At 76.1% G+C, this 26,849-nt stretch overlaps 6 protein-coding genes across 6 annotated transcripts; 3 read left to right on the top strand and 3 right to left on the bottom strand.

Annotated features, from left to right (window-relative positions):
• Nucleotides 1-1,819: 1,819 nt before the first annotated feature.
• Nucleotides 1,820-2,752, bottom strand: AURANDRAFT_77961 (selenoprotein; the record flags this gene model as incomplete). Its single annotated transcript, XM_009037228.1, has 1 exon — nt 1,820-2,752. A coding segment is annotated over one exon (933 nt), but the record flags the coding sequence as incomplete, so codon positions are not given.
• A 408-nt stretch (nt 2,753-3,160) lies between these two features.
• Nucleotides 3,161-3,751, top strand: AURANDRAFT_24462 (hypothetical protein; the record flags this gene model as incomplete). Its single annotated transcript, XM_009037663.1, has 1 exon — nt 3,161-3,751. A coding segment is annotated over one exon (591 nt), but the record flags the coding sequence as incomplete, so codon positions are not given.
• Nucleotides 3,752-4,110: 359 nt separating this feature from the next.
• AURANDRAFT_8683 (hypothetical protein) lies at nt 4,111-4,496 on the top strand (the record flags this gene model as incomplete). The annotated part of the gene is made up of 2 exons (XM_009037159.1): nt 4,111-4,181; nt 4,238-4,496. Coding segments are annotated over 2 exons (330 nt in total), but the record flags the coding sequence as incomplete, so codon positions are not given.
• A 297-nt stretch (nt 4,497-4,793) lies between these two features.
• AURANDRAFT_62979 (hypothetical protein) lies at nt 4,794-5,729 on the bottom strand (the record flags this gene model as incomplete). The annotated part of the gene is made up of 2 exons (XM_009037227.1): nt 4,794-5,384; nt 5,628-5,729. The coding sequence occupies 2 exons, from the start codon at nt 5,727-5,729 to the stop codon at nt 4,794-4,796; spliced, it is 693 nt and encodes a 230-aa protein (XP_009035475.1).
• A 960-nt stretch (nt 5,730-6,689) lies between these two features.
• Nucleotides 6,690-12,531, bottom strand: AURANDRAFT_62978 (hypothetical protein; the record flags this gene model as incomplete). The annotated part of the gene is made up of 4 exons (XM_009037226.1): nt 6,690-7,334; nt 7,530-8,969; nt 9,098-9,961; nt 11,077-12,531. 4 exons carry the CDS (start codon nt 12,529-12,531, stop codon nt 6,690-6,692), a joined length of 4,404 nt encoding a protein of 1,467 aa, XP_009035474.1.
• Nucleotides 12,532-12,662: 131 nt separating this feature from the next.
• Nucleotides 12,663-26,213, top strand: AURANDRAFT_71280 (hypothetical protein; the record flags this gene model as incomplete). The annotated part of the gene is made up of 4 exons (XM_009037664.1): nt 12,663-20,643; nt 22,018-25,157; nt 25,414-25,418; nt 25,628-26,213. The coding sequence occupies 4 exons, from the start codon at nt 12,760-12,762 to the stop codon at nt 26,179-26,181; spliced, it is 11,583 nt and encodes a 3,860-aa protein (XP_009035912.1).
• Between the last annotated feature and the right edge of the window lie 636 nt (nt 26,214-26,849).

Below are 26,849 nucleotides of genomic sequence, written 5' to 3'. Positions count from 1 at the left end.
GCGGAGGGCTTCGCCGCCGAGGAGGCGACCTTCGGGGAACTCCGAGACGCGGGGTTCTTGGACTTCCAGCAGGAGCTTCGGCACCATCGAGGCGCGCCGACGCCCCAGGCCGCGGACCTCCGATTTCTTCCGCCAAATCTGTCGACCGGCCGCTACGAACTTCCGGGCGCCGAAGCGGCTCCACTCGCCGGCCCTGTCATCATCGCCCCGCCCCCGCCCGCCGCCTCGCCGTCGCCTGTCGCCCCGCCCCTCGCCCCGCCGTCGCCCGCCGCCCCGCCCTTCGCCCCGCCGTCGCCCGCCGCCCCGCCGTCGCCCGTCGCCGCGCCGCAGTCGCCGCCCGCCGCGGACCTCACGCAGAGCGCCAAGAAAAGGAAGCGGAAGCGGGACAACAAGAGGAAGCAACGCGAAGACCCCGACTTCCGCCAGAGGGACAACAAAAACCGCACCGCGCGCCGGAGGAAGGCGCGCGGGGCCGCGGACGCGAGCTAGCACGCGGCTTTGGAACGTCGTCTCTTGGATAAATACCCGGGTCCTAACGACGGGGAAAGTCCGCGTGGGGCGCGCCGTCGCGCGCCTCGCGCGCCCCGGCGCCTGTCGGCGCCTGTCGGCGCCTTCGGCGCCTTCGGCGCCTCATTTTTTTCTTTTTTTTTCCTTCTTTTTTTTTACCCGGCCGTCCCACGACACGGAAAAATTGCCGTGTGTTTGGGCGCGCGTTGGACCGCAGCTCGACCGCAATCCAGAAGCTGCAAGGTTGGGGAAACAGCGATTCTTGATGTGAAACAGGCAGCAAATGTAGAGCGCGCATGGCAGCATCCAGGCGGACTTTTCCCGCTGAACTCTGACGAGGAGGCGAGGTCGCATCAACTCCGCCAAAGCCTCTCATGGCCGCTCCGGAGGCCGCCGCGGCGCCGCTCTCCGCGGCGCCCGCGCCGGCGCCGGCGGCCGCTCCGGAGGCTGCCGCGCCGCCGCGTCCCGACGCGCGCGCGTGGGTCAAAGCGATGCGGGGGATTTCGGCGATTGCGGACGTCGTCGCCGTCCGAACCAGGGACGCCGGGCCGGCGGGCGCCGAGCAGCTGGCCCTCTGGGCCGCGGCCTGCGGCGTCCCCGCGGTCGTCGTCGACCAGGTCGTCGAGCAGGTTTCGGGCATCGCCGGCTTGGAACCGGAGCGGCGCTGGCAGGCGCTCTACGGCCTCTGCCAGAACCTCTACAGCGACGGGCTCGAGACGGTGCTGGGCGGCGTGGTCGGCGCGCTGGACGACGACGGCGAGTACTACGTCAAAACCCCGGTTCGCCCGGCGCCGCGCGACGCGAACGGCGAAGAGGAGGACGACGAAGAGGACGACGACGGCGGCGGCGACGACGAGAGTTGGGATCGAGGCGAGAAGCTCCGGGCCCGCGGGCTCGTCGGCGCAGGCGGCCGGTGCACGGACGAGTGCGTCGAGACGCTGCGCTTCGCGCTCGCGGCGGTCAAGGACGCGTTTCGAGACAAAGCGCTGCCCGACGCGGACAGCGACGAGGAGTCGCTCCTCTCGGCGCCGGACTACGCGCGGGGGCGACTCGGGGCGAAGCCCGGCGCGGCCCGGCCGCCCGACGACTCGGAGGACTCGGACGACGGCGACGACTACTAGAGATGTGGCGCGGCCGCGATGTACATAACCTGTGTGTTCTTTGATCTCGCCAACCGGCGCATAGAGGCCAATGCGGGAAAGCGCGCGGGTTTCGCCGCTCGCGGCGCGAGTCGGGCGCCGCGCCCGAGGCTTCGGGCGCGGCGCCGTCACGGCGCGCGCGCGAGGGCGCCACGCGCGCACCCCGGCGCCTAGTTGGCGCAGCCCGCCGGCGCGGGCAGGCCCTTGGCCTCGGCCGCCGCGCAGACGGTCGCGAGGAGCGCCGTCGTGTTGCTCAGCGGCGTCCCGTCGACGACGACCCAGGGCACGCCGCCGTGCTCGGGCTGGAGGTCCGCCGTCTTCTCGGCCGCGGCCTTCTCGAGCGCGAGGCCGCGCGCCCCCGGCCAGGACGTCGGGTCCGCGGCGTCCGCGAGCGCGCAGCTCGCGACGGGCGCCCAGTCGAGGCCCACGGTGCCCGCGCACCGGCGGCCCGCGTCGGCGATGTAGGCGTCGGCGGCGCTCTTGTTGTAGGGCACGTCCTCCGTGCCGCTGGGCGCGTAGTCCTTGAGGTAGATCTGCGGCGCGCCCGTGTAGTGCAGGTCGCAGTCGTCGAGGTCGCAGGCCTCGCCGCAGGGGCAGTAGTTGAGCTTCAGGCCCTCGAAGCAGTAGACGAAGGGCCACCAGTTCGCGCGCTCCGGGTAGGCGTCGACGGCGCAGGCCTCGACGAGGTCCGCGAGGCCCTCGGACGGCGAGTGCTGGTAGATGAACTCGCCGGCGAAGCAGTCGAAGCCCTCGGAGCCGCACCTGTCGTTCCAGCACTCGCGGGCCGTGACGTTGTAGAGCGCGTAGCCCTCCTCCGTCGACGTCGTCGGGCAGGTCGCCGAGGCGACGTAGGCGTTGCCCCAGGGCACGAGCGAGAAGTCGAGCACGTCGTCGATGCCCTCGGCCATCATGAGGTCCTTCATGGGACCCTGCACGAAGGCCTGGCACCCGGGTCACAGGGCCTCGCCGAAGAAGGCGACCTCGACGGACGACGACGACGAGGCCGAAGCCGCGAGGAGCGGGAGGAGCTTGGCCATCGAGAGCATCGCAGATGAGAAGCAGCCCTCGGTGTGTCTGCACTCACGGCACGATGCCCAATAGATCATCACCGCAAAAGAGCCGCTGCTTTAGCGCTGCCTACCACCGACTCTTTAGCCCGTCCCTCGCCGCCGCCAAAGCCACGATGTTCAAGCTCTCCCTCGCCCTCCTCGTCGCCTCGGTGCACACCCGCGTCCCTCTCCGCCTCCCTGGCGCCGCCCTTGCGAAGACGCGGGGCTGTGCCTCCCCGATCTCGCCTCGCCGCGCCCCGGGGCTGCCCCGCCGCCCGCACCGCGCGTTGATCGCCCCGTGGGCGCGCCCTGGGCCCCGCGAGGACCGACCACCCTCGCGGAGGCCCCGGGGGCGCGCGGTGGCGGGCGGGGCTGCCTCGCGCGAGGGCGGGGCCTCCCCGGGCGCGCGCGCGACGGGGGTTTCTGGCGCCCGGAGCTCGCGTCCGACCCCGTCCCTCCTCCTAGGTCGCCGCCTACTGCCCGAACGGGTGCTCGGGCCACGGCTCGTGCGGGTCCGACGACCGCTGCACGTGCTACCTCCGCCCCAACAACGACTCGGCCTGGCAGGCGGCCGACTGCAGCGAGCGCACGTGCCCGATGGACCTGGCGTGGGTCAAGTACCCGGTCGCCGGCGAGAACAACGTCCACGAGAGCACGGAGTGCTCCAACATGGGTATCTGCGACCGCAAGAGCGGCGAGTGCGAGTGCTTCGACGGCTACGAGGGCATCGCGTGCGAGCGCACGTCCTGCCCGAACGACTGCTCCGCGCGCGGCATCTGCTACACCCAGAAGCAGCTCGCCACGGAGGCCGCGACGACCTACGACACGCCCTGGGACGCCATGAAGCACGTCGGCTGCGTGTGCGACCTCGGCTTCCGCGGCCCGGACTGCTCGCTCCAGGAGTGCCCGTCCGGCACGGACGTGCTCTCGGGCGACGGCAACACCAAGGGCCGCGACTGCAGCGGACGTGGGCTGTGCGACTACGACTCCGGTCTGTGCAAGTGCTTCTCGGGCTACTACGGCACCAAGTGCCAGCAGCAGACCGTCCTCGGATAGGTCGTCGACCCGCGATCCCCGTCTCGAGCCGCTCGCGAGCGCCGCGGGGTTTTACGCGCGCGCCGCCTCCTAAGTTTCCTGGATCCTACTCGCGTGTTTGTTTCGTGCGTGCGCGACGACGCCTCCTTCTTGCGCGTCCGGCGAGGTCGCGCCGACACGATCGCGTGCGCACTGGCAGCACGGCTAGAGCCCTCCATCGCCTGCACACTCGTGAGCGGCTCGCCGCGGCCATCATCGCGCAGGTGATGCTGGCGCTTTCAGCGGCGCGGCCGCTAGCCCTCCGATCGGTGGCGCGGCCTGCGCTCGCCGCGGCGGCGCGACCAGCGCCTCTCGCACCGCCGCCGGCGCTGGGCGCGACGCGCGGCTTCGCCTCCCGGAAACACAAAAAGTTCATCAAGCTGGCCAAGGGCTACCGCGGGCGCGCCAACCGGTCCGCCGCCGCGTCGCGCACGCCCCATAGCTTCCCACAGACTCGTCCCATCCTAGGTGCTTTCGCATCGCCGTGCAGCGCGTCGAGAAGGCGTGGCAGTACGCGTACCGCGACCGCAAGGTGAAGAAGCGAGAGATGCGCAAGAGCTGGATCCGCAGCATCAACGCGAGCTCGCGCGCCTACGGCGTGCCCTACAACCGCTTCATCGCGGGCATGCGGTCCGCCGACATCGACCTGAACCGCAAGGTCCTCGCGGATCTGGCCGTCAACGAGCCGCTGTCGTTCCTCAGCGTCCTCGAGGTCACGCGCGCCGCGGACCCCTACCTCGCGAGCCGCGCCGACGCCATGCGACCCATGGACGGTCCCTTTGACGGTCTCGAGGCCTCGGACCAGCTTCTTTTCGCCCCGGACGACGACGAGCTCGACGACGTCGACGACGTCCCCCTCGGCGGCGCGGCGTCGTCTTAGGATACTTCCTAAGCGCCGCTCATTTCGCTTTCGCTTTCGCTTCGTTAAAAGTAACATAATCTTAATAAAGGGCTAGTCTATCGAACGCATACTTGGCGTGAGCGAGGTGTGCGGGGGAGGGACGGGCGATGTCCGCGGGCGCGGCTATCCGAGGACGGTCTGCTGCTGGCACTTGGTGCCGTAGTAGCCCGAGAAGCACTTGCACAGACCGGAGTCGTAGTCGCACAGCCCACGTCCGCTGCAGTCGCGGCCCTTGGTGTTGCCGTCGCCCGAGAGCACGTCCGTGCCGGACGGGCACTCCTGGAGCGAGCAGTCCGGGCCGCGGAAGCCGAGGTCGCACACGCAGCCGACGTGCTTCATGGCGTCCCAGGGCGTGTCGTAGGTCGTCGCGGCCTCCGTGGCGAGCTGCTTCTGGGTGTAGCAGATGCCGCGCGCGGAGCAGTCGTTCGGGCAGGACGTGCGCTCGCACGCGATGCCCTCGTAGCCGTCGAAGCACTCGCACTCGCCGCTCTTGCGGTCGCAGATACCCATGTTGGAGCACTCCGTGCTCTCGTGGACGTTGTTCTCGCCGGCGACCGGGTACTTGACCCACGCCAGGTCCATCGGGCACGTGCGCTCGCTGCAGTCGGCCGCCTGCCAGGCCGAGTCGTTGTTGGGGCGGAGGTAGCACGTGCAGCGGTCGTCGGACCCGCACGAGCCGTGGCCCGAGCACCCGTTCGGGCAGTAGGCGGCGACCTAGGAGGAGGGACGGGGTCGGACGCGAGCTCGCGCGGCGCGCGGGGGATATCCCGTCGATCGAAGCCCCGGAGCCCGGCCCTCGCGCGAGGCAGCCCCGCCCGCCACCGCGCGCCCGCCCCGGCCGCCCGCGAGGGTGGATCACCCGCGCGGGGCCGCGGGCGGGCCAGCCGTGCGAGTGGAACAGCTCGATGCGCGGTGCGGGCAGCGGGGCAGCCCCGGGCCGGGGCGAAACGGAGCGACGAGGCAGCGCCCCGCGTGCGCCGCCCGCGCGGCGCGCGGGAGTAGGAGATGGACGCCGGCGTGCACCGAGGCCACGAGGAGGGCGAGCGAGAGCTTGAACATCGTGCGAGACTGTGGTGTTGGTACCGGACAAGTGTGGCTGTGGTGCTCGTTGTTTTTACGGGCTCTCTGTTTCAGTGGATCGTCCGTCGAGATTTGTTTGCAAGGTTGCTGCTCGATCGCCATTTATCTGCCATTTTAGAGCTACCGCAACACGATGCTGCGTCGAGCATCGACGCTGCTGCGGTCGCGTTCGCTGCTGCCGCCGCCGCGCAGCCTCTCGAGCGGCGGGGAAAAGATGCGCGTGTCGCGGCTCATCGCGCAGCGCGGCGCCATGTCGCGGCGCCAGGCCGACGAGGCCATCGCCCAGGGCCGCGTGACCGTCGACGCGTCGCCGGCGCGCGTCGGCGACGTCGCGTCGTCGGACGCGGCCATCATCGTTGACGGGCGCCATGTGCGCGCCAGCGGCGCGTCGGACCCCATCATCTGGCTCGCGTACAAGAAGCGCGGCGAGGCCGTCGAGCGCGAGCGGTCGAGCGGCCGCGACGGCCCGCCGTCCGTGTTCTCGCGGCTCAACCTCGGGCGCCACGCCTGCGCCGTCGGGCGCCTCGACGTGAATTCCGAGGGCCTCCTCGTGCTGACGTCCTGCGGCATGCTCGCGCGGGCCATGGAGCACCCGGACCTCGGCGGGCTGAAGCGCGTCTACGACGTCACGGTGAACGGCTTCGTGACGCCGAAGAAGATCGCCGCCATGCGCCGCGGCGTCACGGTGGACAAAGTGCGCTACCAGCCGCTCACGGTGGCCATCCGCGACGCGCGGCCCAAGCGGGCGACGCTGACGCTGACGTGCCGCGAGGGCAAGAACCGCATGATCCGGCGCATCTGCGACCACCTGCGGCTGCGCGTGTCGCGGCTGCGGCGCGTGGGCTTCGGCCCCTTCCGCGTGGGCCAGCTGCCGGACCAGAACACGGTCGTGCGCGTGCCCGTGCCCAGGCGGCTCCGCGCGTTCCTAAGCGGCGCGGCCTAGGGCGTCTTGTGGAGCATGGACTCGGCCATGCGGAGCGCGGACTCGGCGGACTTGGCGCCCGCGGCCTTGGCGGCGGCCAGGGGCGTGACGCCCGCCGCGTCGGCGCGCTTGACGTCGGCGCCGTTGGACACCAAGACGCGCAGGACGTCGTCGTGGTCGTGGACCGCGGCGTGGTGCAGCGCGGACCGGCCGCCGCCGTCGACGACGTTGACGTTCGAGCCCGCGCCCAGGAGCGCGTCGACGATGTCCGCGCGGCCCCGCGCGGCGGCGGCGTGGAGCGCCGTGAGCGCGGGCGCGCCGTGCGCCGCGTCGACGTCGAGCGCGTCGGGCACGTCCGCGGCGCGCCGGAGGAAGCTCGCGACGATGTGGGGGCTGCCGAGCTCGACGGCGACGAGGAACGCGCCCGCGGGCGCCTCGCCGGCGATGGGCTTCGCCGACGCGCCCTTGAGGAGCAGCGCGTCCACGAGCTCGGGCTCGTCGTCGACGACCGCGGCGACGAGGAGCGTCTTCGCCTCGTCCGCGACGCGCGTCGGGTCCGCGCCCGCCGCCAGCAGCGCGGCGCACACGTCCAAGTGGCCCGCCTTGGCCGCCGCGGCCAGGGGCGTCTCGCCGCCGCCCGGCGCGCCGTTCGGCGCGTCGACCTGCGTGGACATCGACCGCCGGTTCGGGACGTCCCGACTGATGTTTGGACGAATCGATCGCTCTCGTTGAGTTCTCGAAGCACGGTCGACGAGGCTGGTCCGAACCCTTCGATGACGCGCACGTTGAAGTCGGGTCGAAGATTCGAGTTCCGCGCGGGCGTCGACGGCCGCGCCGCACGCTAGAAGCCGCGACACCGCGTCCGGCGCGCCGCGCCGCGCGGCGGCGACGAGCGCCGTGTCCCCGGCGCCGGACCCCGCGCGGAAGTCCACGGGCCAGTTGCCCGCGTCCGCGAGGCGCGCGCACTCGTCGAAGTCGCCGTCCTCGATGGCCGACGCCATCGCGTCGAGCTGCGCGGCCGCGCGCTTGCTGCCCCGCTCGAGGGCGACGTCGCGGGGCGTGCGCTTCCGCGCGTCCACGAGCGTCGCGTCGGCGCCGTGGCGCAGCAGCGCGCCGATGGCCGCGCCCGCGCCCGCGGCGGCCGCCGCGTGGAGCGGCGTCGCTCCTCGCGCGTCGCGGCAGCTCACGAGCGACGCGTCGGCGCCGCAGAGGTACTCGACGAGGTGGGCCCGGTCCCGCGCCGCCGCGTGGTGCAGCGCGCAGCGCCGCTCGTCGTCGAGCGCGGCCCGGAGCGACCCCGCGTCGCGCGTCAACTTCTCGACGCACGCGTACGCGCCCGCGCGGCACGCGGCGAGCAGCGCGGGCTCGCGGTCGTCGCCGTCGGACGCGGCGCGCACGAGGTAGTCGCAGCCCGCGTCGTCGCCCCGGCCCCGCGGCGTCGCCGGCGCGCCGCCGAGCGGGCAGTCGCCGCGCGGGCTCGACGGGCCCGCGCCGACGGTCCGCCCGAAGGCGAGCAGCGCCTCGACGCTCGCGTCGTCGCCGCGCGCCGCCGCCATGTGCAGCGCGCCCCGCAACGCCGGCCGGCCGAGGTCGCCGGCGTCGAGGGCGTCGAGGACCGCTTGGACGACGTCCGCGTCGCGGCAGTCGCACGCAAAGGTCAGCAGCTGCGCGCCCTTGTCGTCGAGGTCGCGCGCGGGCTTCGCGCCGAGCCGCAGCAGCTCGCCGCAGACCTCGAGGCGCCCGTGCGCCGCCGCGACGGCGAGCGGGCTCTCGGGCCCGCGCGCGGTCACGTCCGCGCCGCCCGCCTCGACGAGCGCGACGACGCCGTCGACGTCGCCGCGCGCCGCCGCCGCCGCGAGGGGCGTCGGCCCCGGGGCCAAGTCGTCGCCGCGGCGCGCCTCCACGCGCCCGTCGACGGGCCAGTTGCCGTTCCGCGCGAGCTCGACGCAGCGGTGGAAGTCGCCGTCGAGCGCCGCGTCGGACATCTCGAGGAGCACGCGCGCGCAGGGCTCGTGGCCGCGGTCCACGGCGCTCCGGAGGGCCGTGCCCCCGGCGGCGTCGACTTTTGTGGCGTCGGCGCCCGCGCGCAGTAAGGCCGCGGCCGCGGCCGCGGCGCCCGCGCCCGCGGCGACGTGGAGCGCGGTCCGCCGCGTGCCGCGCTCCGCGCCGTCGAGGAAGGCGCGGTAGGCCGCCTCGCTCAGGGTCTCCCGCGCGGCGTCGGCGAGGGCGGCGACGCAGGCGCGGCAGTCGGCCCGCGCCGCGCGGTGCAACGCGGACCGGCCGTCCGCGTCCGCCGCCTGGGCAGGAAAAGGGTGATTCAACGTCGCTTCAACATGGGTGTTCCGCGCGCGCGCATTCCGGAAACAGCATCCACGCTTCGAGACCGTTCCGAGAGATGATCGCTCGTCCAAAAATCAGCCAAAACGAGTGGGAAACGGCCGAGATAGGAGCCTTTGAAGTTGGGAATTTCGCTCTCTTTTGCTGCCCTGTCCGCCGCCGTCGGCGCGCACCCGGCCGCTAACAGGCGCTTCGCCGCGCGCGCGTCGTCGCGGCCGCTGTTCGCCGCCGCGACCATGAGGGCCGTCACGCGCCGCGACCCGTGGGGCGCGTCCGCGCCGCCGGCGTCCCCGAAGTGCGCGAGGTACGCGTCGAGGACGCGCGCCATCGGGTGCCGCGCGGCGAGCAGCAGGCAGCTCGTCGCGCCGGGCTCCTCGTCGTCCTCGAGGAGGGGCGGCTCGCCGTCGGCGGGATCGCGGCACGCGAGGGGCGGCGCGCCCGCCTCCAGCAGGCGCGCGACGAGCTCGTCGTCGCCGACGAGCGTCGCGACGCGGAGGAGCGCGTCGTCCGTCGCCGAGACGCTCGCGCCGGCCTTGACGAGCGCGAGGGCCGCGCCGAGCTCGCCCGACGCCGTCGCCGCCTCGAGGGCGCTCTCGCCGCCCGCGGACGTCGCCGTCGCCGCCGCGCCCGCGCCCAGCAGCGCGCGCACGGCCTCGGTCGCGCCGCGCCGCGCGGCCGCGACGAGCGCGCAGTCGCCGCCGGCCGCGCCGGAGCCGCGCCGCCGCCGCGCGACGGCGGCGTAGTCCGCGAGCTCCGCGTCCTCGACGGCGGCCGCGTCGTCGTCGTCGCCGTCGTCGTCGTCGTCGGAGGCCGGCGGCGCGGCGAGGCCGGGCGGCGGCGCGGGCGGCACCGCCGACGCGAGGTCGCCCCAGATGTCGTCGTGCGACGGGATAGATGCGGCGATCTCCGTCATCGTTGCCACTGGCTCGATCGATACACGGCGGCGTTTCGGCTAGGCACGATCAATAATGCGAGGCGGCCATATAGCATAGCATTTTGCCGCGAAAGGCACCTCCCGACACATTGATCTGCAATGTCTCTGCAATTGAAGGCACCAACAAACAAACGAGTCAAGCAGCCCGATCTGTTCGGTCCTTTGACCCCAGCGCAATGGAGAACGAAGCCGAAGCGCCGCGCACGATGCAGGAGATGGAGGAGACGCTGCTGCTCCGCGAAGAGGGGTGCCTCAAGGCCCTGCAGCTGGACGACGCGCACGCGCTGCGCCGCGCGCTCGCGGCCGCGGAGATCATCGATGCAAAGCCGCCGCGCTTCCATGATCCGAGCGGTGCCGCCCCGTTCCTGCACGAGGCCGCGGAGCCGCCGCGCTTCCATGATCCGAGCGGTGCCGCCCCGTTCCTGCACGAGGCCGCGGCGCTCGGCAGCGCGGACTGCGTGCGCGCCATGCTCGCGATGGGCGGCGACGCGGACGCGGTCGCGGCGACGTTCGGCGGCGCGACGCCGCTGCAAGTCGCGTGCTTCTTCGGCCCCTCGGTCGCGTGCGCCGAGGCGCTCCTGGCGGCCGGCGCGGCGCTCGAGGTCCGCGGCGAGCCCCGGCGCACGCCGCTGGACATGGCCGCGCACTGCGGCCACCGCGGCCTCGCGAAGACGCTGCTCCGCGCGGGCGCGGACGTCGGCTTCGCGGCCGTCGCCGACGTCGCGGACCCGCGGCGCGTCCGGGCCGCGGCCGCGAACTGGATCACCTGGGGCCGCGAGTCCGCCGCCTGGGACCTCGTGCTCGCCGTCTCGCGCGCCGGCGGCTGGCCGGCCTACGCGGCGCGCCGCGAGCGCGCGCTCGTCGCCGTCCTCGACGCGGCGCTCCCCCGCCGCCTCCCCCACGACGTCCACCTGCTCGTCGCGTCCTTCTGGGCGCCCGAGGGCGGCCACTAGACTGAGGTATGTCGTCGTGGTATAAATGGCGGCCGAGCGCGCTCCCGGGGAGCGCGCGGCGCGACGGGGGGGGGTTCGCGCGGCGCGGCTCGGCGCGGCGGCGCGGCGGCCCCGGGGCCTCCGAGGCCGGGGTCCTCAAGGTTGGTGTCAGGAGACGAAGTGGGGCGTCGTCGGGCGCACGGGGTCGTCGCCGGCGTCCGAGCCGTCGGTCGTCGCGTCGTCGCGGCTCGCCGCGAGGTTCTTGGGCGTGTCGTAGCGCGCCGCGTCAGCCAGGCGGTTCTCCTCCTCGTCCATGGACGTGCGGACCGCCATCTTGCCGTGGGGCGTGCCCGCGTCGCCCCGGATGCGCGGCCGCTGGGGCGCGCCGAAGAGCTCGGCCATCTTCTGCCGCTTCTCGCGGCCCGCGACGATCGCCCGGCGCGCGCGCGCGACCTTGGGGTCGACGTCGGGCGCCTCGCGCACCTTCTTCGCCGCCGCCCGCGCCGGCGCCGCCAGCGGCTCCGCCGCCGTCGCCGGCGCCGAGGGCTCCGAGTACGCGCCCGCGCCCGCGCCGTCGACGAGCGCGAGGCGGCACACGTAGGCCGCGCCGGGCTCGAGGACGCCCTTGCCCCCCGCCGCGTGCGCGGGGATGCGCGCGCGGTGCGCCGCGGCGCGCACGACGACGAGGGCCGCCGGGTCGCCGTCGACGTCGTCCGCGCGGAGGACCTTGACCTTGGCGTGGTGCACCGGCGGGAAGTCGCGCGGCGCGCCGGGCGCCGGCGCGTACGCGTCCGCCGCCCACGTCGCCTCCAGGCCGCCCGCCGACGCGCCGGCGTCGGGGTCGTCGCAGGGGACGAGCGCGGGCGCCGGCGGCGTCGCCGCGCGGCGGCCGCCGAGCGCGTCGAGCATGACGGTCCGCGCGTCGTCGCGGCCCGCGACGCGGCGGTCCGCCGCGCGCGCGACGTCGAGCGCGCAGAGCATGCGGCCGTCGCCCGTGGGCACGAGCTCGTGGCGGCTCGCGCAGTTCGTCGCCGGGTCGCGGTCGTAGAGCAGGCGGACGACCGCGCCGCGGCCCTGCTGCGCCGCGAGGAAGAGCGGCGTGCACCCGGCCGCGTTGCGCTCGTCGACGCGCGCGCCGGCCTCCAGGAGGACCTCGACGACCTGGGCGTGGCCCGCGTAGGCCGCGTAGTGCAGGGGCCGGTAGCCCTCGCCGAACTCCGAGTCGTCGAGCGCGTTCGCGGCCTCGGCGCGCGCGCCCGCGGCGGACGCGGCCGCGCGGACCTCCGCGGCCGCGACGGCGTCGCGCGCGTCGCCGAGCTTCTCGTCGTAGGCGACGGCGATCTCGCACTCGTCGGCCTCGCCGTCGTTGGCCGCGGCGCGCTTCGTCGCCATGGTCGCCGCCTCGCGCTCGAGCGCCGCGAGCCGCTTGCTCGCGAAGCGGAGCTCGCGGCGCGCGCGGACGCCGCCGCCCTGGCCGGCGAAGTCGAGGTGCGCGCGCACGAGGTCGACGTCGCCGCCCCAGCAGGCCGTGTGGACGTCGACGTCCTTGAGCTTCTCGAGCAGCGCTAGCCGCTTATTCAGCTTCACCTCGAGCGCGTGGGACGACGCGCCGCCGCTGCCGTCGTCGCTCACCTCGCAGTCCATCTGCTCGCCCATGGCGCGCGGCGCGGAGCGCGGCACCGAGCGCGATTGCAACGGAGGTCGCGGCGCCGGTGGGCTGCCCGCGTCCTGCGGCAACCTCGCTGCTCCAGCAGGCTGGGTGGGGTTTCGTACGGCCAAGCCGGTTCGGCGGGCGGGAAGGATCCAGCCATAAATACTAGAGGTAGATCGTTCCCCTTCAAGGCGCAACGACCTAATGGGCTGCCATCCCTAGCCGGCGCGGCCATGTCCAGCGACGACAGCGTCGTGCCGCTGTCCGAGGCCATCGCGGACTACGGCGGCGACCACGGGGCCGACGGCCGCTACTCGTGGTCCGAGGGCGACGACCTCGAGCACGAGGAGAGCAGCGCCCAGGAGCGCCTCGCCTGGAGCCTGCAGCAGCGCGCGAGCTCGCGCGCGGCGCTGGCGCTCGAGCTCGCGGCCTGGCCCTGGTGCGTCGCGGCGACGGTGCACCGGCGCGACGCGCGCGCGCGGGGCGACGCCGGTAGCGCCGCGCGGTGGTGGCGGCCCGGCGCGGGCGCGGGCCCGCGGCGGCCCGGCGGCGCGGTCTTCTCGAAATTGCGGCGCCTCGACGTCGGCGACGTCCACGGCGCGCGCTGCGAGGTCCTGCGCACGCTCGGCGCCTCCATCATCGAGCGCGACGACGACGACGGCTGGGCCCTGAGCGCGGAGGGCGTCGCCGTCGAGGCGCTGCTCGCCGGCGGCCCCGCGCACGAGTCCGCGGCGCTGCCCGACGACGTCGCCCGCAACGTCTGGGCCGTCGCCAAGTGGGACGCGTCGCCGACCTGGGGCCGCGCCGTCGCCGGCGCCCTGCGGGGCCTCTGCGCGGCGAACGGCGGCCCCGAGGCCGTCGTCCGGCGGCTTTTAGGCGCTCGGCACGGCCCGCCCCGGCTCCTCGCGGCGCTGCTCGCGGCGGCCCTGAGCCCCGGCGTGCCCGTGCCGGCGGCGTCGCGCCTGGACTGGGTCGACGCGGCCATGGACTGCGGCTGCCTGCGCCGGCGGCGCGCCGCGGATCTAGAAGACGGCGCGGCCGCGCCGGGCCCGCTCGACGACGACGTTGAGGTCGTCGCCGACGACGACGATTTGGACTCGCCGCGCTACGGCGAGACGCCCAAGTCCCCGGCGGCGCCGCGGACGCTGCTGCGGCGCCGCGTGCCCAACTGGAAGCTCACGTGCGCCGCGCGGCACGCGGTCGGGCGCCTCGCGGGCGCCGCGGGCGCCCGCGGCCGCGAGAGATGGTGGGACGACGGCGACGGCCGCGGCGGCCCCCGCGCGCGGGCCGAGCGCTTCTCCCGGTGGTGGTACGTCGTCCGGTCGCCGTCGGCCTTCGCGCGGCACCGGCCCTGCGCGGCGCCGGGCCGGAAGCGCGAGAGCGTCCCGGGCTACGAGGCGCCGGGCGCGGCCCTCGACGCCGAGGACGCCTGCGACACGGGCAGGGCGCTCGGCCCCGGCGCGACGGCGAACGCGTCGGGCCTCGGCGACGGCGGCCTCGCGGCGCTGCCGCGCGGCGACCCGGACGCGTGGGCCGCGCTCCTCCGCGCCGTCGGCGGCGGCCTCGGCGCGGCGCTCTTCGGCGCGGCGCCCGGCGCGTCGTCCTACGCGCGGGACGCCGGGCCCGAGGCCTGGCTGCGGCCGCCGCGGCTCGCGCTGCCCGCGGCCGCGGACGCGTGGGCGCGCGCGGCGCCCTGGGCGCGCGCGGCGCTCGCCTTCGGCGACGTGCCCGCGGCGGCCTGGCGCGAGGATTCTGGCGACTACGGCCCGGAGGCCTTCGTGCTCGGGCGGCCGGGCCCGGGGTCGACGCTCCTGCTCCAGCTGCTGGCCGCGGCGCCCGCCGAGGGCGCGGGCGCGATCGCGCGCGTCCTGGAGTCGGCCGTCGCCGCGCGCGACGCGCCGGGCGTCCGCGCGGCCTGCGCGCTCGCCGTCGCCGCGCTGCGGGCGCCGGCGTCGAGCGCGGTCCGCGGCAACGACGGCCCGCGCGCCGCGTGCCCGCCCGCGCTCGCGTGCCTCCTCGCGGACGGCGACGGCGACGTCGACGACGACGCGGCGCTCGAGCGCGCGGCCGAATGGACGCCGCGCCAGGCCGCGGCCTGGTGCGCCTGCGCGACGGCGAGCTCCCAGGCCGGCGGCGCGACCGCGCGCGCCGTCGAGGCCGAGCTGTCGCTCGCGGCGTCGCTGTCGCCCGACGACGTCCGCGACCTCTTCTCGGGGGATTTGGACGCGCGGGCCGCGGTCCTCGACGGCCGCGTCGACGCGCTGACGCGCGTCGACCTCGAGCGCGAGCTCCGGAGTTTGGACGACGCGCGCGCGACGGCGCCCGCGGGCCTCGCGGCCGCGCGGGGCGACGTCGCGCGGGCGCTCGCGGCGTCGCGCGACGGCGGCCCGCCGCCGTTGGCCGCGACGCTGGCCTTCGCGGCCGCGACGGCGTCCGGTGCGCTGCTCGACGCCGAGGACCAGTGGGACGGCTTCCGCCTCGCGGCCGCGCCGGCCGGGGCCTGGGCGACGGCCTGCGAGTGCCTCGCGCTGTCGTCGACGGCGCTGCGCGCCTGCGACGACGCGGCGCTCGACGCGCTGTTGGGCCCCGCGGCGGAGGCGCTCGACGCCTACGTCCGGGCCGTGCTCCAGGTCCGGAAGAAGGTCGACGCCGCGCGGAAGCGGGCGACGGCGCGGCGCCGGCGCGGCGGCTCCGAGTCCGACGAGTCGTCGGCGGAGAGCCCCGACGAGGACAAGGCCGACGAGGAGGCGGACCGGCGGGAGCGGGACCTGCTCGGCTTGGCGGCGCGGACGCGGGCCCCGGACGGCGAGCGCGCGTTCCTGGACAAGGCCTGCCCCCGGGGCGCGGCGCTCTTCTCGCCGCTGCCCTCCTACGCGGCCGTCGTCTTCGCCTGCGAGCTGCTCCACGGCCTGCGGCGGCGGGACGCGGGCGAGGCCGTCGCGCGCGCGCGCGCGTCCGCGACGCGCGTCGTCGGCGTCGTCTTCCGGGGCCTCGACGACGCGACGTGCGCGTGGCTCCGGGACCTCGGCGGCGCCGCGGGCGACCTCAAGGCGGGCCGCTGCGTCGGGCTCAAGGCCGCGGCGTTGGCGTCGGACCCGGCCTGCGCGGACCGGTGCGCGACGCCCCTCGTCGCGTCGTTGAAGCAGCGGCAGGCGACGGCGACGATGCGCGGCGCGCTGGGCCTGGGCCCCGCGGGCTGGCGTCTGCGGGACGCGTCCGCCGGCGGCGTGTCCCTGGCGCCGCGGGACGACGCCGAGGACGCCGCGGAGGACGTCTTTGTGGAGGTCGCGTCGTCGAAGACGACCCGGTGCCGCCGCGGGCGGGGCGTCGCGCGCGACGCGCACGCGCTGCGGAAGGCGCTCGCCCGGCTCCACGGCGCCTGCGCCTGCGACGGGGAGCTCGCGGCGCGCCTCGGCGAGGTGCTGCCCTGCCTCGCGGCCGCGCGGCTCCGCTGGCCGCGGCCGCCGCCCGCGCACGGCCGCCGGCCCTGGAGTTTGGGGGGCAACGAGGCGTGGTGCGCGTTCGACGCGCCGCCGGCGCACCGGCTCCGGCGCGAGCCGAAGCTGCGCCGGTCGTCGTCGGACGCGCGCGCGAACGTCTTTGCCATGGCCAAGGACGACGGCCGGTGCGTCGGCGACGGCGTCGCGGCGCTCGCGGCCGAGGCCGACGCGCGGAAGACGCTCGACGGCCAGCGGACGACGCCCTTGGACGGCGCGATGCTGGGCCTGGCCCTCGTGCCCGACGCCGCGCGGCCCGCGGCGGCCTTCGCGGCGCCCGGCGCCGCGCGCGGCGGCGGCGGCCGCGGCGACGACGACGAGGACGCGGCGTTCCGCGGCGCCGCGCGCGCCGCGGCGCTGCCGGCCGTCGGCGCGGCGACGCGGAGCCGCGTCGCGCCGCCCGGCGACGCGTCGCCGGAGCGCTGCTGCGACCTAGATGCGGTGGACGTGCGCCGCGACGCCCGGCGGGGCGACGCGCGCGCGGAGGCCGCCGTCGACGAGCTCCGGTTCCGGAGCGCGTGGACGACGTGGCTCTGCGGCAGCTCGCGGCCCGCGCGGCGCGCCGCGCTCGGCGCCTACAACGGGAGCGACCGCGGCGACACGCTCGGCGAGTACCGGTTGAAGCTCTGGCTGTCGCGGCTGCTGTCCGACGCCGCGCGGCGCGCGGGCGACCGCGACCCGTCGAGCGCGCAATCGGGCGACGGCGGCGGCGGCGCCGCGCGGCGGCTTTTGATGCTCCAGATGCTCGGGCCGAACCTCGCCGACGCGGCGGCGGCGGCGGCCTGCCGGCGCCTCGCGGACGCGGGCGCCGTCGTCGACGGCGAGGGCGCGTTCCCGCTCTTCGACGCCGCGAAGAACGGCCGCGCGCGCCTCGCGGCCGCGCTCCTCGAGGCCGGCGCGCCGCCGCGCGCGCCGCCGGGCGAGTGCCTCGTCGGCGCGGCGCGAAGCGCCCGGGCCTTCGAGCTCGCCGAGGAGCTCCAGGCCGCGGGCGCGAAGCGCTCGTTGCCCTGGCCGGACCCCGCGCGCGGCCCCGGCGCCGTCTGGCCCGGCTGCGATCCCGACGACCTCGCGCCGGCGGAGGACGTCGACGCGGAGGAGGACGAGGACGAGGAGGAGGACGGCGGCCCGCCGGACACGACGCTGCCCTGGGAGTGGGTGCCCGACTCGGCGGCCGCGGTCCGCGCGCTCGCGAAAGCCGGCTGCGACGTCCGCGCGGGCGGCGACGCGCTCCTGCACCACTGCGTCCGCTACCGGCTCCTCGACGCCGCCGAGGCGTTGCTCGAGGCGGGCTGCGACGCGAACGCGCGGGACGGGGCGAACCTGACGCCCCTGCACTACGCGTGCGGCGCGCGCGTCGTCGAGGCGCCGCCGCGCGCGCCGCGCGGCGACGACGACGACGTCAGCGACGACGAGGCCGCGCTCGAGCGCGCGCGGGGCCGCGCGGCCTGGCCCCGGCCCCGGGGGCGGCGCCTCACCGTCCCGGAGGGCTGTCGGCCCCTCGCGACGACGTCGCGGCCCGTCGCCGGCGCGCCCGCGGCCGCGGCGCGCGGTGGCGTGCCCGCGGAGCTGCGCCTCGGGTCGCCGAGCGCCGAGGCCGCGCGCCTGCTGCTCGCGCGCGGCGCGGACCCCGAGGCGGCCTGCGGCTTCGGCACACCGCTCGCGGTCTGCCTCCGGGCCGCCGCGGCCGCGCGCGGCGACGCGGTGGGCCGCCGCGACGACGCGTGGTACGAGGGCGACGCCGCGGCCGCGTCCGCCCAAGCCTGGGCGCGCGGCGCGCCCCTGGACCGGGCCCACGGCCTCGTCGACGCCGTCAACGCCGCGCGGCACCCCGGCGCGAGCGCGCTCGCCGCGGCGAGCGCGGCGGCCGCGGCCCGCGGCGACAAGCGCGCGCGCGCGCTCGCCGCGGGCCTCGCCATGGCCGCGGCGGTCGCGAGCGCGCCCCTGGACCCGCACGCGCGCGCGGCCCTCGCCGAGGCGTCGTCCCTCGCCATCGTGCGCGGGCTCCTGGACCGCGGCGCGGACGCGGCGAGCTTCGCGGGCGAGGCCTGGGCGAACCCGGTCGCGTGCGCCGCGGGCAGCGGCCAGGGCGACGCCCTCGAGGCGCTGCTCGAGGCCGGCGCCGACGCCGCGGCGGCGGACGCGTCGGGCGCGACGGCGCTCCACGCGGCCGCGGGCGGCACGGACCGCGGCGACCCGGACGAAAAGGCGACGTCGCGGCCGCCGTCGCCCGCCGCGCGCGTCGCCGGCCGCGCCGCCGCGGGGCGCTGCGCCGCGGTGCTCCTCGGGGCGCTGCCCGGCGACGTCGTGGCGGCTCGGGGCGGCGCGGCGCCGGCGACGGCGCTCGTGCACGCCGCGCGGAACGGCCACCTCGACGTGTGCCGCGCGATCGCGAACTACGGCGAAGCGGCGCCCGACGCGGCGGCGGCGCTGGCCCTGGCGTCGGCGGCGGCGGCCGGGTGCCGCTGCGGCGACGCGACGCAGGTCGGCCGGGCGCTGGAGCTCCTGCAGGCGCTGGGCGACGGCGGCGGCGCGGCCGCGTTCCGCGGCGTCCTCGCGCGGCCCGGCGCGGTGCCGCCGCCCCAGCTCTGCGTGATCACCGACGCCGCCGCCGCGCTCGACGCGCTCCGGCGGCTCGCGCCGCCGGACGTCTGGATCGCGGCGCCGCCGCCGCCCGCGGCCGCGGCGGAGCCCGCGCGCGCGCCGGCGGCGACGCCGCCGGCGACGAAGTCGGCCGCGCCCGACGCGCTCGACCTCTTCGAGGCGTCGCCGGCCAAGGGCGCGAAGACGCCCGTGCCCAAGCTGCGCTTCTCCGACGAGCCCGCGACGCCGGCCCCGAAGCGGGACGACGCGGCGCCGCCGCCGCCCGTCGTCGTCGGACGACGCGAGTACGGAGCCGCGCTCGTCCACGCGGTCGTCGCGCGCGCGGCGGGCTGCGCCGCCGTGCTCCTGAGCCTGCTGGACGTCGTCGGCCCGAAGCGGGCCGCGCGCGAGGCCCGGGGCGCGCTGAGCGCCGCCGAGGACGCGCTCGGCCTCCGCGACGCGCGGACGGGCGAAACCGTCGGCGCCGCGCTCCTCGGCGAGGCGTCGCGCGGCGCGGCGCCCTGGGCGGGCGACGGCCCGCCGGACCTCGCGGGCCTCGGCGCGGCGGTGCGCGCGTCCCTCGAGGAGCGCTTCCCGGAGCAGGCGGCGGCGGTCCTCGGCCGCGCGGCCGTCGACGCGTGGCGCGCGCTCGAGGCCGCGGTCGCGGGCGGGTCCGTCCACGGCCGCTCCGACGCCGCGGCGGCGGCGGCGGCGCGCGCCGTCGTCGCCGACGCCCTCGGCGGCGGCCGGGGCCTCGGCCGCGCGCCCTGCGCGCCGCTGAGCACGCTCCGGCCCGACGCGCACCGCGACCGCGCGTTTCGCTGGGCGCCCCTCCAGGCGGCGACGAAGCTGAGCCGCGCGGGGTCGAACCGGCTCTCCGTCGCCGTCGCCGGCGCCGGCAGCGACCCGCGCGCCGCGTGCCGCGCGCGCTTCGACGCCGAGCCCGCGGCGCCGCCGCTACTCGCGAGCTTGATCCTGTCCGCGGCCGGCGGCGGCGCGCCGCGGCGCCTCGAGGCGCTCCTCGACGCCGCGGTCGCGAGCCCGTCCTGGAGCCTGCGGGAGGCCGTCGGCTGCGGCCCGACGGACCGGCGCTTCGACGGCCACTGGCGCGACGCGCCGCGGCGGCGCACCGCGCTCCACGCGGCCTGCGCGTCCGGCTGCGCCGACGGCGCCGCGGCGCTCGCCCGCGCCTTCCTCAAGCACGACCCCGCCTACGCCGCCCGCCTGCCGTCGCTGCCGGACGCCCTGGGCCAATCGCCGCTGGGAGCGTGCGCGGACCGCGCGGGCGGCGACGACGCGGGGAGCGCGCGCTGCGTCGCCGCGCTGCTCGCGCTCGGCGCGGACCCGGACGCCCGCGACGTGCGCGTGCGGCGCGACGCGGGGCCCGTGGCGAGCGTCTTGGCCGCCTGCGTCGGCGCGCGCGCCGCGCGGGTGTGGGGAGCGCCGCCGCTCCACGAGTGCCTCCGCCGCGGCGCGCCGCGGACCGCGCGCGAGCTGCTCGCGGGCGGCGCCGACGCGACGCTGCCCTTCCTCAAGCGCGCGGAGAGGCGCGGCGACGACGTCTCCGCGCGCGACTGGGCGCTGGGCTCCGGCGACACGGCCGCGACGTGGCGGCGCGCCGTCGCCGCGTACGTCCTCGACGCGCCCCGGGACGTGTCCTCGGCAGAGGTCGCCTGCGACGACGCGCGGAGCCCGCTCAACTCAATTCTGCGGTTGGGCGAGGCGCCGGTCGCCGCGGAGCGCAGCGGCCGCGTCGCCGCGATCGACTGCGCGGAGCTCCGCGCGCGCGTGCTGAGCTTCGACCCCTCCGACGCTCACCGCGCCGCCCCGCCGCTGCCGCGGCCCGTCGCCGAGGCGATCGCGCGCGCCTTTGCGACGTGCGCCGGGGGCGGCGACGGCGTCGCGCTCGCCGTCGCGGCCAAGTTTCTCGCGTCCAGGCGCGCGCGCGCGCTCCTCGTCGACGCGCCCCACGGCCCGCGCCTCGCTCTGGGGCGGGCGGACGAGACGAGCGGCGTCTCCGCGGCCCTGGCGCGGCGCGCGGTCCGCCGGGAGGCGCGCGGGCGCCAGAAATTGGACTCCGCGGGCTTCGAACGCGCCGTCCGGTTCCTCCTCGGCGCGTTCGCGCCGCTCGCGGAGACCCAGGACGGCTGCCCCGTCGCCGTCGCCCTGGAGCAGCGCGACCGCACGGGCGCCTGGGTGCCGAGCGACGCCCTCGGCGGCGACGCGCGGAGCGTCGTCGACGGAGGCGTCGCGTTCGGCCGCGACGGCGCGGCGCTGACGGTCCCCGAGAAGTTCCGGGGCACCGTGCGCCTCGTGCTCTCGGAGTCGACGCGCCCGCGGTCGACGCAGAGCTCCGCGGGCGCGTCGCCGCCCTTCGCCATCACGCCCGCGCCGCCGCGCGCGCGCCGCGTCGCGCTCGAGTCGCCGGCGACGGCCGTCGCGGGCGCGCCCATCCCGGGCCTCGCGGCGCGCGCGACGGACACGCGGGGCCGGCCCGCGCGCTGCGGCGACGAGCACGTCGTCATCTGCTGCCGCGTCGACGGCGCCAAGGGCGAGGACTGGACGCCGCCCGCGAAGTTGGACTACCGCGGCCGCGCGGACGCGAAGCTCTCCTTCGCCCGGGCGGGCGCCTACGTGCTCCGCGCCAAGGTGCTCGGGCCCCGGGGGCTCGCGCTGCTCAAGCAGGGCGGCAGGTGGGCGCGCGAGGCCGTCGCCGTGTCCGACCCCGTCGCGATCTCCGTCGCCGCGGGGCCGCCCGAGACCGCCAAGGTGCGCCTCCGCGACGACCAGCGCACGATGCTCGCCGGCGCGCCCCTGCCGACGCCGGCCGTCGACGTCCTCGACGCCTTCGGCAACGTCTGCGAGGACTTTATCGGAAAAGCGACGCTTTCCGCGCGCCGCGTCGCGGCCGCGAAACCGCCGAACCTCGTGACCGCGCGCGCGCCGCCGCCGAGGAAGGCCGGGCCCCAGGAGCTCACGCTGTCCCTGCGCAAGGGCCGCGTCGCCGTCGAGGACGCCAAGGCCTGCGCGCGGAAGCTCGCCGAGGACGCATCGTTCCTCTCCGGCGCGGCCGGCGACTACCGGTGGTTCGCCGAGGTGGCCCCCGCGACCCCCGGGCAAGCGGCGCTCCGGGCGTCGTCCGACGCCTTCAAGGTCAAGTGCTCCTACGCCGCCGAGTACGCGGTCTTCACGGAGGGCCCCGTCGTCGCGGGCCGCGGCGGCCGCTTGGGGGTGGCGCCCGTGGACCGCGCGGGCAACGTCGTCGAGGCGCACGCGCCCGCGCGCGTCCACGTCGAGGTCTGGGCCACGTCCGTCGCCCTGCCGCCGGACGCCCACCCGCGGGCCGTCGAGATGGGCGAGACGCGCGCGAACGGCGTTTTGGAGCTCGCGCGCGTCACCGCGGCGCGCGCCAAGGTCGACAAGCTCGGCGAGCGGCTCCTGGCGGACCTGAAGCGCGAGCGCGACAAGGGCGCCCTGTCGTCGCCGCGCAAGGAGGCGCTCCTCGTCTGGGAGACCGTCTTCGACGCCGCGCGGGGCGCAACGTTCGCGGACGCGCCCGCGAGCGTCTTCGAGCGCGCGGGCTCGTACGTCGCCAAGGTCCACGCGAATCTCTCGAAGGCCTCGGGCGCGTCGCCGCGCCTGAGCGCCAAGGCCGGGCCCCACCGCGCGACGAGGGAATTGCACATCGCCGTGACCGCGGGGCCGCCCGCGGCTTTGGACGTCGCGCTGCCCAAGGGCCTCTTCGAGTGCGACGAGCGCGTCAGGGCGCGCGTCCGCGTCGTCGACAAGCTCGGGAACCTCTGCTCGGGGACGCACTACACGGCCTTCGTGACCCTCGAGCTCTACGAGGTCCGCGAGGACCCGGCGAAGCGGGAGACGGTGACGGAGGACGACGCAGACGAGGCGGAGCACGACACGACGCAGGTCGACGCGCCGGCGACGGACGCACCGCTCCCCGAGGCGGCGAGCGGGGCCGCCGTTTCGAAGGAGGAGGCGAAGAAGAGCGCCGCGCTCGCGGAGGTCGCCGCCGCCGCGGTCAACGCCGCGAAGAAGCGGGAGAAGCCGCCGGCGAAGTTCCTCCTGGGCACGAAGCGCCAGTTCCCCGCCGTCGCCGCGGCCAAGGGGCCCCTGGGCAAGGAGGCGGCGAAGCACAAGGGCCTCGACACCGTCGACGGCGTCGCGGACTTCGCGGGCGTCGACGCTCGCTGCGCGGGCGCGGGCGCGTACTGCGTCGTCGCGCGGGGCAAGGTCTGGCTCGCGGGGGGCAAGGCGTCCGTCGACGTCTGCGGCGCGTCGCCCCTCTTCGACGTCGTCAACGGCCCGCCGGCGAAGATCAGCTTCGCGCCCGACGCGTCCAAGGCCGTCTTCCCGCCGCCCGACGACCGGCTCCTCGTCGCCGAGGAGCTCTGGACGAGCGTGCTGCCGACCTTCAAGGTCACGGACGCCGCGGGCCACGTCGTACGAGCCTCGGACGCGGCGCCCTTCACGATCTACCTGACGATCATGCGCTGCGCGTCGGAGAACGTCGACGGCGACGCGACGGAGCGGGTCCGGCACGCGGCCGCGATCGCCAAGCTCCAGGAGGAGCAGCGGCTGACGAGGACCTGGTGCCCCATGCTCCTGGGCATCACGGCGAAGACGTTCAAGGCGTCGCCGGAGGGCCTCGCGGCCTTTGACGCGTCCGAGGAGCTCGCGGCGCCGCTGCCCGGCCGCTACCGGCTCAAGGCGTCGCTGATGACGCGGTCCGGCGACATGGGCGAGTGGGCCCACGTCGCCCGCTGCTTCTCGCGGCCCTTCGACGTGGTGCCGCCCCTGGACTGGCTCGACGACGACCAGCGGCCCGACGACCCGGCCGCGCCGCGGACGATGCCGAAGGAGAACCCGTGGCTCGCGAACGCGTGCTGGTTCCACGCCACGGAGGAGGAGGTGGCGCACATCACGGAGACCCTGGCGAAGATCGAGAAAACCGAGAAGGAGATCGCGGAGCTGACGGAGCGGAAGCGCGTCGCGGAGGAGAAGACCGCGCGGAATCTCGACCGGTGGGCGGCGGAGAAGGCCGCGGCCACCGCCGCGGGCCGCGCGCTCGTGGACCAGTGGCTCGAGCGCACGGGCGGCAAGAAGAAGGAGTACGCGCCGAAGCCATCGGAGGACCGACCGGGCTTCAAGAGCTACGACCCGCCGCACGCGGGCCTCCGCGTGGACCAGGAGAAGCAGCGGTGCCTCGCGCTCGCGCGCTACAAGTTCATCCTGAAGAAGGACCTCGAGGAGGTCAAGGCCGACCTGAAGAAGCAGAAAGCCTTGGCGCAGGAGCGGAAGAAGAAACTCCCGTTCTCGAAGCCGCCGGCGAAGACGAAGGACGACGAGGCGGACGACGACTTCGACCCGGAGGAGCCCGTCAAACACATGGACGACCTGGCCTGCGGCCTCATCCCCCGCGACGTCATCGAAAAGCTCGTCGACGACCCGAACCTGCCGGGGCGGCCCGCGGCGGCCTACGGCGCCTGCGACAAGCGCGAGGCGCTCGACGCGGTGACCGCGGCGCTCAGGCGAGGCCGCGCGCCGCCGGACGCCGCCGCGGACCTCGAGGACGAGGCGCGCTGCGCGGCGCGCGACGGCGCCTACGCCGCGGCCGTGCGCGGCGCCGGTGAGTCGCGCAAAGCCGTCGTCGAGGCGCACGACTTCCTCCGCGCGTCGTTCATCCGCCAGTGCCGCCAGTGCCGCGACGCCAAGGACGACAAGAAGCTCAAGCACTCGCTCCAGGTCAACCTCGGCGGCTACGACCACGTGAAGCGGCTCGCCGCCGAGGCCCTCGTCTCCGCGGCGGAGCGCGTCGACGCCATCCTGGGCAAGCACCGCGCGCGCGCGCGCGACTGGGCCGAGGTCGACGCGATCACGGCCGCGCGCGTCACGCCGACCGAAAAGCGCAAAAAGCAGATGATCGGCGGCGACGACCTCTTCGCCCAGTGGGCGCGCTGCGCCTTCGACCACATCATCGCCGACTACGTGCGCGCGTTCAACCACAAGGCCGCGGAGACGCGCCACTTCCGGAAGCTGCCGTCGGGCCACGCGTGCGACGGGCGCTTCCTCGAGAGCCCGACGACGGACAAGGGCGTGCCGACGGGGCCCCTCTACAGCCGCGCGGCCGTGTCCTTCGCGGACCCGCTCGCGCTCGTCGCCTTCTTCGACGCGCTCGCGGATCCGGACCGGCGGTCCAGGGACGCGGGCGGCCGAAGCCGGGACGACGGCCCCGCGGTCCACTTCGACGTGCTGGCGCTCTACAACGGCCTGCGGAGCGAGACGGCCGCGGAGCACGCGGACCACGAGCACGCGGACCGCAAGCGCGCCAAGTCCTTCACGGCGCGGAAACCGAAGCGCCAGACGTTCGCGGACCCGCGGAACTGCGCGCTGCTGCTGAGGCTGCGGCGCTTCGGCTGCGACTTCGAACTGAGCCTGGGCCTCCACGACGTCGAGCCCTTCCGCGTCGACGCGCGCGAGTACGACCGCCTGGCCGGCGCCCTCACGAAGGACACGTGGAACGACTACTTCGCGCCGACGTTCGACGACCGCGCGGAGCTGCGGACGAGCCCGGAGGAGGCCGCCGCGAGCTTCAAGGAGACGAGGAAAACTTAAGACAACCCGTTTGTTTACACGCACGCCGTCGTGCCGGTCCGCGTCGGGCGAGCCGGAGCTGGGCAGCGATGGTGCGTGGGTGAGGTCGACGTCGACACAGGGGGCGTCGACGTCGGCGGCGGCGTCCGAGGATGCGCGGGTATACCGACGGTATATGCCGGTATATACCCGTCCCGCTAGGTCCGGTTCTTCCGGCCGGTTTACTTCGTGAGTTCGGCGAGCCCGTCTAAAACGTCCACTGGCCCGTCACTGCTCACGAGTCCGCGAGGCCTCGGCACTCGCGAGGCCTCGACCATAGCGATGGCGCGCGACGACCGTCGCGGTCACGCGACGGCGCGCTCGCCAGGACGTCGCGTCTCGAGGCTCGTGCGCCTTCTGATCCTCGGCGCCGCAGTCTATCTCTGCGCGTGCCTCTACTTCGGTGCAGCGGCCTCCTACGGCGACACGACGGCGATGCGCGGCGGCGCCGCCGCCGCTGCGCCGCGCGCCTTGGAGTCGCCGACGGCGAAGGAGGCCGCGCCGGTTCCCGAGAACGAGGACCCGCGCGCGCAGAACAAGGACCTGCACGCCGAGAACGAGGACCTCCGCGAGCGCCTCGCGGCGGCGGAGGCGAGCCTCGAGCTCGCGAAGTCTCGCGCATTGGAGCCCGCGCCGCGCGCCTTGGAGCCCGCGCGCGCCTCCTACGGCGACACGACGGCGATGCGCGGCGGCGCCGCCGCCGCGCCGCGCGTCTTGACCGCTCGCGAGGGTCGCGCGCCGAGGAGCCTCGACGTTTATTTGATCGTCGCGGGCGTCCAGAAGTGCGGCACCTCGGACACGCCGCCGCAGCTCCCGAGGCGCACGAAGCTCATGGGCCCGGCGGTCACCGCGCGCGTCTCGCGGACGACGAAGTCCATCATGGGCCCGCCCATGCCCGTCGCGACGACGGACACGGGCACGCCGCCGTAGGTCGACGTGAAGGTCGTGAAGCCCCGGGCGCTCGTGAGCTCGAAGCCCGGCGCGTCGAGGAGGCCGCGCAGGAGCGTCGCGCGCGACAGCGACCCGACGGAGACGACGCGGTTCGCGACCTCGCCGGGCGCGAGGCCCAGGTGGTGCACGCGGCCATTTTCCAGCGGGACGCCGTTCGTGTTCTCGTAAAAACCGGCGCCCATCGTGTCGATGCTCTTGCCGCAGATCGCCGATTTCTTCACCTCCGAGCTGCAGCAGTGGCTGAAGCGCTTGCCGAGGGTGCGGCACAACAACCTCGAGCCGCACTTCTTCGATTGCCTGGCGGGGGGGCCGTGCGACAAGCGCTGCGTCCCCGGCGCGTTTCGGCCGGGCGGATGCCACGGACAGCGGTACGTTTTGAACAACGAGACGCTCGACGCGTATCGGCGCGACTTCAAGCCCTTGGCGATCGCCGAGGGTCCGAAGACGCGCGCGTTGGAGATCGCGGACGCGTCCGGCGAGGCGCTCCCGTGGCTGCACTTCGAGAAGACGCCGAGCTACTACGACTGCGCGGACAGCGCGCTCATGCGCGCGACGCTCCCGAACGCGCGCGTCGCGTTCATCCTGCGCGACCCGGTGGCGCGCCTCTGGAGCGGCTACTTCCACATGCACGAGACCCGGATCCGCGT

Source organism: Aureococcus anophagefferens (assembly GCF_000186865.1).
Source record: "Aureococcus anophagefferens unplaced genomic scaffold AURANscaffold_6, whole genome shotgun sequence".
Lineage (NCBI taxonomy): Eukaryota > Pelagophyceae > Pelagomonadales > Pelagomonadaceae > Aureococcus > Aureococcus anophagefferens.
The sequence above is the reverse complement of the archived record's forward strand: the minus strand, read 5'-3'. Positions and strand labels throughout refer to the sequence as shown.